Below are 12,539 nucleotides of genomic sequence, written 5' to 3' on the forward strand. Positions count from 1 at the left end.
CTTTACATTTGCATGAACATTTCTAGTCAACAATATTGGTGTTGTATATTGTAAAATGAGATTCGACTTAGTAATTATTGTGACATCATTGGTAAGCTTTGTAACGCAAGCGCGAGGAGTAACAGTCCACTTCACGCAAAGTGATTATGGAAGTGTGAATGAGAGTGACGTATCGTTTGTCCGTTTGTCGGTGGAAAGGGTCGGTAGGTTTGGTTCCGCTTTTACAGTCTTTGTAGAGGTGAGAAGAAGTTTTATTTTTTTGTAAATTTCATGTTCTAGTTAAATTGACACGTTAATTGAAATATTGACAAATAGTTTTGTCAGAACACTTTCTTCTATTTCTTTCTGTGTGTTTATTAAGAATCCGCTTTGTCTCTGCAGCTCGATGAAGCAACGGATGATTTTAAAGCAAATTTCAAAAAATGGCCGATCACTTTTACTCCAGATGATGCTTTGGAGAGATCCGTAAAAAGTGTCACAGTATCCGTTGCTGATGACGATTTGCCTGAAGAAGATGAGACGTTTGAGTAAGCTGACCGTAGCCAACAATCTCGCTTGTTAACGATCTTTTGGCACTTGTAATAGTGCGTGAAGTTACTCAAGGGATAATCTTCTATTATTTCCATGGCAACTCTCTAATTTCACTTGATTATTAGAGATAAGTTCACTGTAATTTGTTTTGTGGTAGATTTCAATTGACGTCATCTCTCAGCAAAATCCAAATTGATGAACCCTCTCTGGCTCACGTGACAATATCAGCCAATGACGACGCAAGTGGGATTATTGGGTTTCAAAGTGTAAGTACAATCTCAAGCGATCTTTGAATGCAAAACTGTAGTTATCGTTTCCTTCATCCCGTTTCATTAACTATGCTCTACTACTGTGTTGAAGACGATAGAACCGGGGAACTTTTCTTCAACATATAGGCTACGCAAAGCTTATTTACAGACCTAGGGACGTAAAATTTATATATAGATCTGTGAATATTTACAAACTTTAACCGTATTAACATCCTTCAGATAACTTATTTACGTAAATTTTGGAAAATTTCTTCACTTTATCATACAGTAAATTGTAGTGATGCTTTTAAATGCCCTCTGTGAAATGCAAAGTTTTAAAAGAAAATCGGACAAACCGTATGCTCTTCCGCATACAGGATGCTTTAAAGTTTAATGTTTACTTTACGGTGACAGGCTATTGGTTATATGCAGGATGACAAGATTATAATTGAGGAGACAGCCCATGCCAACACCACTCTACAGCTTCCACTTATACGTCATAGAGGATCCTTTGGTGATGTCACTGTTGGGTACAATATTACCCCAGTTCACCGAGACGGGCGCGAAAGTCAGGTCGGAGTTTCATGACATTAGCTAAAGATCGTCAGATGATTATAAGAACTTGGAGTCGTTTATGTATTATCATAAACCGATGCATGTTTTGAAAAAGCCTACACGTTAAGCTTAGACTTATATGATTTCAATGTTTTCATCTTTTCGTTTCAAATATTTTCGTTTTATGGATTTATAGGAAGTAAATCAAGATCTTTGGCCGCTGGAGGGAGTTGTTACACTTCGTAATGGTGAAAATACTGGAACGATTGACGTCAAAGTACTTGACGATCAAGTAGGAATCGACGTCATTTGTTTCGTCACAATGATCAGTTTTATGAAAATGAAACCATGCTCTGTGTTTGTAGATTCCTGAGGATGACGAAGAATTTATTTTGACACTGATCGAAACTGCAAGTGGAGCTGTTCTTAACAAAACCACGAAATCGGTCCAGATAGTTGTGAAAGCAAATGACAGCCCACTCAGGTACTGGTAAAAGTTATTATATTATAATAATAGTAAAAAGAATGTACGCTACGTGACGAAATATGATAATAACATCTAACTCACGTTTCTCATTTTGTTCATTTTTTCATTTCTTAGATTCAACCAGAAAATCTACCGCGTACAAGAGGCCATGGCGTCATTTAACGTTAAAATACTGCGTGGAATGGACGCAAGTACGACATCTCGTGTTGGACCTGACAACGGACAGGCAAGATAAGCGCTTTGTGGGACAAAGCAAAATTTTTATAACGTATTTGGGTTTTTGTTTCATTCCACAGGTTTTAGTTGATTATTACGTCACACCAGGCACGGCCACACCTGGAGACGATTACATTCTGAGAGAAAGTTCAACGATACGCTTCGGTGAGCTGCAGCATGAAGCATCGCTAAGGGTGAGTTTTTCTCGTTGAACTTTGAGACTTGGGAACAATTTTAAATCTTCATTGTCGCAACAAAAACCAACCATAGATTTGTTGCCGCGATGCTGAAGCTGTATTAAGTTGTGAACCTTTTTAACTGATAAAAATTCCAAACCTTTTTTAGGTTTTTCTTCTGGACGATGACCTTCCGGAAATGTCTGAAAATTTCACAATCCAATTGCGTCAAGACTCTGTCATCGGTGACGCAGTTGTAGCGGAACCTATGACGTGTACTGTAGTCATAGAAACCAACGACAAAGCAAACGGTGTTTTATCTGTCGACTTCTCCGAAGCTAGCCGTAATATAGCAGGCATTGACGAAGCTGCTTTCATCATAGAGGAGGACGCGATGGACAGGTGATTTAACTACTTCCTATATTATACAACTACAGCTCTATATTTTAAAAGTGTTTATTTGATTTTTAACCTTGGACTGCGCTCTTGACAGATTTTCTGGTCTCTCTGTGCTTCGGCAAGGCGGTACTTTTTCTACCGTTGTTGTGGATTGGAAGTTAACCATAAATGGTAGCGATGGCACTGACGTCATTGATGATGTTGAACCTACGTCAGGAAGATTGGTGTTCGACGAAAAACAGACTCGCGTGTTTGTGAATTTCACTTTGGCCCAGAATGAAGATCCAAGCGAGGCGAGGTTTCTCGTATTCAGGTGAGAACAATAAAAGAAGTACAACCAACCACATCCTTGCTCTAAGCTGCGAAATCTTCTTCCTCTTGACAGCTTACTGCAAGACTCCATCACCGGAGGAGCCGAGATTGAACCACCATCGGAAGCTTACGTCATAATTGCTGATTCAGACGACGTTTATGGCGTAATAGACATTGACAGAGCGTCCACCGGAATTGAAATTAATGACGACAGGTTTGTTTTGTTCGCTGATAAAAACATGTTCTGTCCACATAAACTTGAAATCAATTTTTGCTACGATTAGCTTTCAGTCATAATGGTCTTTTTGACGTCATACATGCATTAATCTTGACAGATATCTTGACATTCATTTCATGAGGACTGGTGGATCAGTCGGTGACGTGGAAGTGACTTATTCCGCTTCTTATCTTCCTCCTCATGCGAAAAATATCCGGGATTCCATGCCAGGGATCCTGGAAAGAGGCGGAAGCGGAAAAACCGTTATAAAAAGCGGAGAAGGTGAAGTGTTTAATTTTGATCCCAGTGTTTTCTGTTTGATTAAAAAAATGTCATCGATTGAGCTTCGAACTCCAACGAGGAATGCACTTATAATCTTTCCTGCAATCTTTTTTAGATAATAAAGCTGTTCAGCTAAGAATCAACGACGAAGCTTTTCTTGAAACCGATTCCAGGTTTCTGATTTTGCTTGAGAAAGTAGAATTGCTTGATAAGGAACCTGTGATACCTCCTCGATCCCCGCGCCTTGCGGTCCTCAACTTCACTGTCGATGTCACCGAACCATTTGCTAATGGCGAAGTTGGATTTTTTAACTCCACTGCGCTCCATGTGGATGAACCATCTGATGAAGAAGGACCGCTGCCTGTCACTATAGAGCTACAACGTGAAGGTTCTATAGATTAAATACCTTATGCTGATATATACTGATAACGTACATAAGTGCGATGTTAAATCAGACAAATAAAGCATAGCCTAAAACTTCCCACTTCATTCGAGCCACCGTAATACACACAGGGTTATCCGGGGAAGCGGCGGTGCAGATATCATACCGCAGCGTGGGGAAGAACGTCCTTGATTTGGTGGAGGGTTTAGACTTCTTGCGAGGTCCGGATGTTGTCATTATTCCAGCAGGAAAGAAGCGGACGAATATAACCTTGTTCATCCTTCCGGATAATCTTCCTGAGTTAGATGAGGAGATCCTGATCAGATTAGATAGGTGTGGAGTATGTAGGCTTTACGAACATACAGTATGTAAATGCTATCTGCCTTCGGAAATAAAAAAGTAAATATGAAAAGTTGTTACGCCGTTATTATAATAACCTTAACTGATAGTTTTAATTATAATTTTAGTTATATTTATACTACTTGTAGCTTTTAGGAACGTCATTTAATATATAGTCTCGATATTCACTTAAAAGTTGTTTTTTAGCATTGAGCCAAGCAACCAAAAACTGAAGAGATCTTCATCAGAAAAAAGAGTCTTCATCAATGAGAACGACAGCCCTGGTGGTGTCTTCACTTTTTCAACCCAGTCAACTTCACATTATGTCATAGAGGTGTGACGTGGTTACACGAGTATTGCTGTATCGATGACGTAATTGAACATGTACGTAAATCTACGCAGGAAGACGAATCTGAGATGGTCACGGTTCGCGTGGAAAGAACAAAGGGGGATCTGGCACAAAGAATGGTGCAATATGACGTCATACCTGATGGCTCTCGCCAATTTTATGGGGTCCCTGAATTACTTGTGTTTCCCCCCGGTGAATAATTTGTTGTCGTTTTATGTTCGATTGATTGTAAATCTTTTTACTTACATCTTGCAAAATTTCGACAGGAGTGCGGAATGCTGATTTCACTTTAGTACCACGTGATGATAAAATCCCCGAACTGGACCAAAACTATAAGATAGGTGAGTTGCGTTTCAGTATTTCGAAATGTGAGCTCTGTAATTTGCCTCGGTCTGAAGAGGAGGGAGACAAGCTGCACGCTGCACCTCCTCACATCTTCTCTTTCCATCTCCTTTGCAGTCCTTCTTCCTTATGGCAATCCACCAAGTGTTACGTCAGAACCTTCATTTATTAACGTCACGGTTCTGGAGAACGACCACCCATATGGCTTGTTTGTGTTTGATGACGACATAAACGCCCCGAAAATACAAACTATCGGTAACTTACGTCAGAGTTTATCAGAGTATATTGTGTTGATAGGTGATATGAAGTGCTGTTTGCATACTGAGCCAAGTAAAATGTCGTTTTGCTCTTGGTTCAGGTGAAACGAAAGGATTTCTCAACAAAACTGCCCACTTCAGGGTTTCTAGAACGATGGGAACTTTTAATGACGTCAGCGTTTCCTGGCGAATAATCCCCAACAACACCGTTGACGTCAGCCCGAACCACGGGACCTTGTATTTCCGGCCAAACGCGACAGAGGTGAGAAGAATATAGGAAAGCTGCCTAAATTATATGGAAGAAAAGCATCTTTATTAATGTATAACTCGTGATGTGACCATCGCCACGTGACCGTTATTTGCACACAATTCCGTTTCTTGAGGTCAATCTTGAATGTGAAGAGTAACATTCAAGTGCTGCGTGCAAACCTGTCAAGGCCAATGTTGAGCAGATAGAGTTAAAAATGGGGTTTAGTTAGCCAGAAGCAGTGTTTGGAAATGATTTCTCGCATAATAACATACTATGAAATTAATAATGACATAATAATGCATTGTTAATACTAATAACACCATCTTTACCTTGCGCAAGCTCTGATTATTTTCACATTCAAACTTTTGATGTTTTTTCTCAGGCACTTATATCTGTGGTGTCGGTGCCTGACGAGGTTCCAGAATCAATGGAAGAATTCACTTTCTACTTGTTCAATGCCACCAACGGTGCTGATATCGGCGAACGACAGAACGCGACGCTTATTATCGAGCCCAACGACAAAGCAGTATTCTTCACGGGTTTGTTAAAGATATTCCAGAATATAACAAAATTAGAGTCGACTGTGGAAGCGATTGCGCAGTGCAAGCAATGTTTGCGCAAACATAAATTATCTGCAGTTAAATTTTAAAGATAGTATAGAATTCTAGTCATAAGCTGGTTCCCGTGACTTTCACTTAAAAGTGTTTTTGTTGTGACGTAACTACCTTTAATTTTCGGCACGTTACTGGCTGTGGTGCTATCACCAACTGCATATGCTTCTCCTTTGTGGTAGGCTTGCAAACTATAACTAACTCTTAAAGATCATATTATAGTTGAGCAAGGGGGCGTTGGAGTTATTCTTTCCATAGCCTGCAAAGTTCTTTCTAAGTCCTGCAAAACCGGCCAAAGGTTTACAGCTGGATTTACATTGTTGCAATTGTTTGTTTAGTAACTTTGTGCGACTCGTTGGCAATCTATGTTACTTTGTTGCAATTGTTTGTTATTAATTAACAATTAATAACAATTGCCATTGTTGTCCATTAGTTTGTGTTGTCTGGTTGCCGTCTTACCAATTGTAGAATACGGCGGAATGACTTGTTGGATATGCACAGTAATTCTTGCCAAGGAACTTTGATTTTTCTTCGGAACTAATTCCAACACTGTTGCATCCTTGGACATAAATTCCAGTTTCTATTAGGTCTCTTACCCTGCTGCAGAAGCACTCGAGTCTGCTTTCTTTCTTTATTTACCTAATTACTAGGGCAACCAAAAGTCAATATGGTCAATTTTTTTTTACCTGCTCAGAATGCTATGAAACAAGCACAAAACAAATTTCAGCTTTGTACGACGTGTGGTATAGAAGTTATTAGGTCAGATAAAGTCAAAATGTTACGTTAGGTCAAAATACGGTCAAATTGTTTCGTTAGGTCTTATTTTTAGGTCAAAATCTATTAAACTTGTAATTTTGTAACCATTTTGTAATATTATTCTTCCGTTTTTCTCTTTTCTTGTACCGCAAACAATTCCAGTCCCGCAAATTTTACTTAGAACCAAAGCCACAAAGAGAGGGAAGGCTTTTCAGCGCGCTTGGTGACGTCACGATGTGAAGGCATTGCATTTGAAACTGCAAGTTTTCAATCTTAATACGCAGAAACGAAAAAAAAGTCAACACTAGAAAAGCATTTTGTCATTTTTAAATGCAGCTTTAGATTAGAAAGTTGCTGTAGACAGTGTAGAGACTATCAGTATACCGTTTTTCAAAATGAGGTCAAAATTTAAACTTTTTAGGTCAAAATGAGGTCAAAATTTGCAAATTTTAAGGTCAAAATTTAAAATTTTTAGGTCAAAAAACTGGTTGCCCTACTAATTACTGTAGCTATGGTTAGGTTTCGAGCCCTGCCGTGTAGTGTAAGCAGTAGACTTTGGTGTCCAGTTAGTCTTGAACCCAGCCCTGTAGGCATCGAATCCGGTTTCCTTTTTTGGATTGGCCAAGTTAGTAATAGTGGCAGGCGGTAGGTGCCCCTAAAGCTTTCAAAGCTTTCCTCGAAATTAATGGTTTGTTTTGGAGACAATCGACTCCATTTTCCATTTTGGTCTGGCCAGATTGGCAATAATGATGGGGATCCTGTTTCCACTTGGTCCTGAACTTTGCCGCGAAGGGCTATGTTTTTTGGTTTTGGCCTAGTTGCCTATAGTTATGTTCTGTGACTTGACGTGACTTGACACCTTTTTTGGTTTGGCTTAGCTAGCGAAAGCCTATAATAGTTGTGTTCAAAAGCCCGTCGAGTAGGCGGAAGGTTCCGTTTTTTTCTTGCTCCTGGAAGCAGATTCTGCTGTCTTCGTTTGGCCTATTTGACAGTAGCTGCCTGCCGTATAGGTAGTAAATTCTGGTTTCCACTTCGTCCGGAACCCTGCCATGTATGCAGTCGACTCCTGTTTCACTTTTGGTTTGGCCTGGTTGGCAATTAATAATTATGCGCCATGGCCTGCCATGTGGGCAGTATAATCCAGATTTGACTTGATCCCGAAACCTGACGTGGAGGCAGTCGGTTACCAGCGATAGCGGCATCCTTCCATATTGTTTTCGGTACAAGATTCTATTTCATTCCTCTCCGTTTCTTTTTCTTTACGTCATTATTTGTGCGGACCCCTTTCTCATGAAGGCTCCGTTTGCATCAGACCCACTTATCACTCGGCGAAAAATTTCCTCCGATAAATGGAAGGATCAGCCTTTCTACTCCCTGTCTGATGACCACATCGAAATCCATAACAATGGGTTCTACTGGAAGATCGCTTTTAGCAGAACGTTTTGCCATTGATTCGGAAATGGCCATGTGTTCGTTGGTAAGCACGGAAGTCTGATAAGCAGCGGAAAAGCGTAACATGACGCAAGTGGTCAGAGGTAACACCACGGCAAATAAATGAACGCTTAGCAGCTGCCGAAAGGGCTTCGATGCCAATTTGAATGTGGCATCCAAATATCATGTTTTGGCTTTGCACACCGCCCTTTGAGGACCTGACCAACCTTGTTAAAAAACTAATTTTCTTGTTCGTTTTATTATGGAGTGAAATTACTAAAAGGGCTCCTTGAAATTTTGTATGTGAGTTAAGTAGGTCTTGGGCCATTTACTTCATGCAATCCTAATAAACTGACATATCTCTATCTCTTGCAATGTCTCCTTAAACTCAAGATTGAAATGTTTGGCTTTAATGTTCATCAATTTTAGATATTCAGAAAAACAAAAAAACGATAGCAAATGAGGAGATGAAAAGCAAAAAATCTTTTACCGAAGCCACCGGGTTCCTTTGGTTTATTTAGTTTATTTATCTTAGGCTATTTTTACTGGAATTCAAACTATATATTATAGCATTTATCATCCCAAGTGATATGAGAACCTTTTTATCATCAGGTCCATCTGAAGTCGTGATAGACGAGGGAGGGACGGTGAGGCTGACAATCCACCGGGACGGTTCAGGAGCAGACTCTACCACGGTCAGGTATCGTACCGGGGTCAGAAACTCAACCCGGCCCGAACACCACGCCACCCCGGATCTTGATTATAAATTGGTCTACTCCGAACTGGTTACTTTTCAACCTGGGCGTCTAGACGTCGACGTCACCATAGCAACTTATGATGACGATTTCCCCGAGGACAATGAACAGTTCTTTGTCGAGGTTAATTGGCCAAAAATCACTAAATTTGAACAAATAATATTGTTTAACATGTTCAATTGTCTCCGCTGTTGCTTCGATCTTGTATTCAATCAATTCTGTTCTAGCTTTTCGATGCGACTGAAGATTACGTCACCTACGGCAACGTCCTGGTTAATGTCACAATTGAACAAAATGATGACGCCAACGGCATATTCAGTTTTAATGAAACCGATGACGTCATCATGAGCGAAGGAGCGTCACGTGGTTTCAGGTATACTGTATATGGTTCATAAATTGACGTAGAAAAGAGCTTGTTAGTAACAGAAAGAAGTAAACTTCAAAAGCAGTAAAATAAACAAGATATTGGTTGGCACTCCGAAGGTTAATTTTATGTTTGATTCTTCTACACGAGCTTTCGCAAAGCATGCTTCTTCAGGTGTACTGCGAAAATAAGAATTGGTCGTACTTAACCAGTGATGTCATTGGAATGTTCGGCTAGTTAACACTACCGATATCAATAACTGAATTAAAGGAATGTTTGTTAACTTAAACAGAATTGATCGCGCACGGGGTGCATTCGGTGACGTCACATTAAGCTGGAAGATATTTCGTCAGAAAAACAAGACGTACGATGAAATCAAAAGATATGTCAATGACGTAAGAAAACCGAATTAAAATTTCAGTAGCGTGAGCATCCGCGGACAAACATAATCTCTATGTTAACCAATGTGCTTTTTCAGCCTTTGCATGAAACGGAGGAAGGTGATGAATTTGTTGCGAATAGAGGCCAAATCACGTTCAATGAAGGGGAGCGCCACCTGGAGGTTGTCCTGGAAGCAAGACAGGATTCAGTTCCCGAATATGATGAAAATTTTGTTTTAGCTCTACTCAATGTTACTGGTGAGTACTGATGGAAGTAAACGTACGTTGTCCTGCTCTGTTCTGCTTTAAACTCCGATTGAAGAGTTTTTCAGCTAAGCTGTAGTTTTCATTAAATCAAACGTGTTTATGTTCACCCTGGTTAGACGGCGGGGGCACACTTTCAAAAGAAACCGAACTACTTGTGACTCGAATCGTTGTGAAAATGAATGACCACCCTTTCGGTTTGCTAGCAATTTCCAATATGACGTCATTAGTGGTGTTAGCTGAAGATAGTAAAAATGATAGTGACGTCACAATAGTAATAGACAGGACAATGGGCAAGGACGGAGAAGTGAAGGTGAGTACAATGCTTAATGTAGTTTAGTACTCGCTTAACAACTGGGTGGTTGTAAATAGGCCAATATATATTCTATCAAAAGGTTCTATGGGAACTTCATACTGCCGAAACAAGCTTACCCTCAAAATGTCATGATCTTCTGATGGCAAGTATGCCGCACGTTGGCGCTATATTAGGAGAAGGGCGCCCAGACTCGAATACACAAGCAGTGACTTTTCAGCCAGGTACATTAGCTGCTTATTTTCTTTAGATCAAGATGTACACGGGCCTGGTAAAAAATCTATGCAGAAATTTCATCGTTATCGTCACCCACAGATTCCGTTCTGACCATTGTTGACGAGCAGAGGCAAATTGATTTCTCGCGTCAGTCTGTCACCATTTCCTGTTGGATTATGACCGGAGAAGACGTCACAGATCAAGTTTCTTCAAGTGGACAGACGTCCGTTAATCTTCTGTCAAAAATAACAAACAACGGCAGTGAGATTGCTTCTATTGTACTTAAAGAAGAAGACAAGTTTCCGGTTGTCCGCTTCACGTATTTGGACGATGATACCAACGCGATTAACCAGTTCGTAACCTCCGCCATAGATCTCCATAGCTTGGTTGTGTATTTGATTGTTTAATTCAGTACATGTTCATCTAACAGGTCGACAACTCTACCAACAAACCAACATTCCGTCTCTTTAGCAATTGGCACGAAGCTATTCGATGCTCAGTGGCATCATCTAGTGTTAACTCTATCTAACAAGATCATAAAGTGCTATGTTGATGGACAACTTCAAGATGAGAAGTAAGCGGTTAAGCATAAAGTGTGGAAGGTGGGTGCAAATATAACCACAGGCCATCGATGGATCCTTCCTGTGTTTCAGAGTGCTGTCTCATGCCTTATATTCCAAGCGACTTGACCCAACAGTCTTGCAAGTTGGCCCTGCCACTGGCACTGTGTTTCAACTGCAGGACTTGAGGTCGTATGAGGTAGACCTGACGTCACAACAGATTAACGAATTACGTCGTAATCAAGTTCAGGATGACATCACTCCAACGTCAGGATACGTCACCTATAGGTAAACATTTTTCAAGCTTTCAATTAATTTTATTTCTAACTTGATTCTGCACTAAATCTTACGCCAGACCGCATATGACGTCATCAAACATCACTTTGCGCTCGATAAAAGATGACATAACAGAGCGAGAAGAGGAATTTGTTTTGACGCTCATGGATGCAAGTGGAGGAGCGGCGATTGATGAAGAAAGATCAACGTCTTTTGTCACAGGTAATGATTGAAGATCTCAGTGAACTTTCAAACATGTCAGAAAACTTCGCACTGTGACGAACGTTGTCCAAGCTTGGAAGAGAAACATCAACGAAATTTTATAAATTAAGACGTCAAGGACGTTTGGCAGCGATAACACGTTGAATATAGGAGTTGCAACTTGCAAGCAACTTGTGCATAGTTTACATCATCAAATATTAGCTAAAACAGCAAATTCTGGGAATTAGACGCTTGGCTTTAGCTCACCAATCATACGGTTAACACATTGCATTTATTTGCAGTGCTCAAAAGCGATTTTGCCAACGGATTATTCGGGTTTTCGCAACCTTGTCTACCCGATCACGTGACTGAAGGTCAAGAAGTTACGTGTTTTGTAAACCGATCACGTGGTCTTCACGGTTCGGTTACGGTTGAGTGGAGAGCAGTTTTCAACAAATCTGAGATTGACGATCGTGATTTTGTAAAATTTCAAGGAGTTTTGCATTTTGATCCAGAAGAGACAGAAAAGGTCTTACATTGTTTGATACAATCTCTTTGACAATCAATCACATGTTTTTCAAGTTATAATTTTATACCAATTTTGAAAATAGAATTTTGTTGGTCGGTAAAAGCAGTAATGGAGGTCTTTCAGGTACAGTTAAGATGATTTCCAATATGATATTAACAGACTTTCAACCTGTCAATCACTGACGACGAAATACCGGAGATTGACGAACTTCACAGTTTACAACTCATAAACGCTACTTCGCTAGATGGCGTAAAGAGCAGTTCCCCGCACAGTGGAGCTGTTTTGGATCCTGATAGATCTAGCACTGTTGTTGTAATTGAAAGCAATGATGAACCGCACGGGGTCTTGCAGGTATCATTTTTCTTTCCTGTCAACGAGATTTATCACTGGTATATTTAATTGTATATTTCAAATAATCATAATCAAATCAAGAATGTCTGTATTACTTGGGACTTACCTATCGCCCAGTTTAAGTCGTGCAAAGACTCTTCTCAGTCCGAGAATAAAGACTATGATGTCAGACCATACTATAACTGATTAG

General features: G+C 40.1%; 1 protein-coding gene across 1 annotated transcript in view; it reads left to right on the forward strand.

Moving 5' to 3' along the window:
* The window catches only part of LOC143446029 (adhesion G-protein coupled receptor V1-like), a 39,344-nt gene continuing 26,805 nt past the window's right edge, over positions 1-12,539 (forward strand). The window contains exons 1-32 of the mRNA XM_076945475.1: positions 1-238; positions 382-527; positions 689-797; positions 1,212-1,352; positions 1,531-1,626; positions 1,700-1,818; positions 1,936-2,047; positions 2,118-2,231; positions 2,383-2,615; positions 2,707-2,925; positions 2,998-3,138; positions 3,260-3,423; positions 3,539-3,811; positions 3,937-4,138; positions 4,352-4,478; positions 4,547-4,685; positions 4,760-4,834; positions 4,953-5,090; positions 5,194-5,354; positions 5,725-5,881; positions 8,753-9,018; positions 9,123-9,268; positions 9,552-9,654; positions 9,738-9,897; positions 10,023-10,216; positions 10,299-10,440; positions 10,532-10,784; positions 10,863-11,006; positions 11,086-11,280; positions 11,348-11,490; positions 11,772-11,998; positions 12,158-12,349. Of these exons, the coding sequence (XP_076801590.1) occupies positions 56-238; positions 382-527; positions 689-797; positions 1,212-1,352; positions 1,531-1,626; positions 1,700-1,818; positions 1,936-2,047; positions 2,118-2,231; positions 2,383-2,615; positions 2,707-2,925; positions 2,998-3,138; positions 3,260-3,423; positions 3,539-3,811; positions 3,937-4,138; positions 4,352-4,478; positions 4,547-4,685; positions 4,760-4,834; positions 4,953-5,090; positions 5,194-5,354; positions 5,725-5,881; positions 8,753-9,018; positions 9,123-9,268; positions 9,552-9,654; positions 9,738-9,897; positions 10,023-10,216; positions 10,299-10,440; positions 10,532-10,784; positions 10,863-11,006; positions 11,086-11,280; positions 11,348-11,490; positions 11,772-11,998; positions 12,158-12,349 (5,214 nt within the window). The 5' untranslated portion in view covers positions 1-55. The remainder of the gene's footprint in view (positions 239-381; positions 528-688; positions 798-1,211; positions 1,353-1,530; positions 1,627-1,699; positions 1,819-1,935; positions 2,048-2,117; positions 2,232-2,382; positions 2,616-2,706; positions 2,926-2,997; positions 3,139-3,259; positions 3,424-3,538; positions 3,812-3,936; positions 4,139-4,351; positions 4,479-4,546; positions 4,686-4,759; positions 4,835-4,952; positions 5,091-5,193; positions 5,355-5,724; positions 5,882-8,752; positions 9,019-9,122; positions 9,269-9,551; positions 9,655-9,737; positions 9,898-10,022; positions 10,217-10,298; positions 10,441-10,531; positions 10,785-10,862; positions 11,007-11,085; positions 11,281-11,347; positions 11,491-11,771; positions 11,999-12,157; positions 12,350-12,539) is intronic.

The sequence above is a fragment of the Clavelina lepadiformis genome, chromosome 2 (genome assembly GCF_947623445.1).
Source record: "Clavelina lepadiformis chromosome 2, kaClaLepa1.1, whole genome shotgun sequence".
NCBI classification, from domain to species: Eukaryota; Metazoa; Chordata; class Ascidiacea; order Aplousobranchia; family Clavelinidae; genus Clavelina; species Clavelina lepadiformis.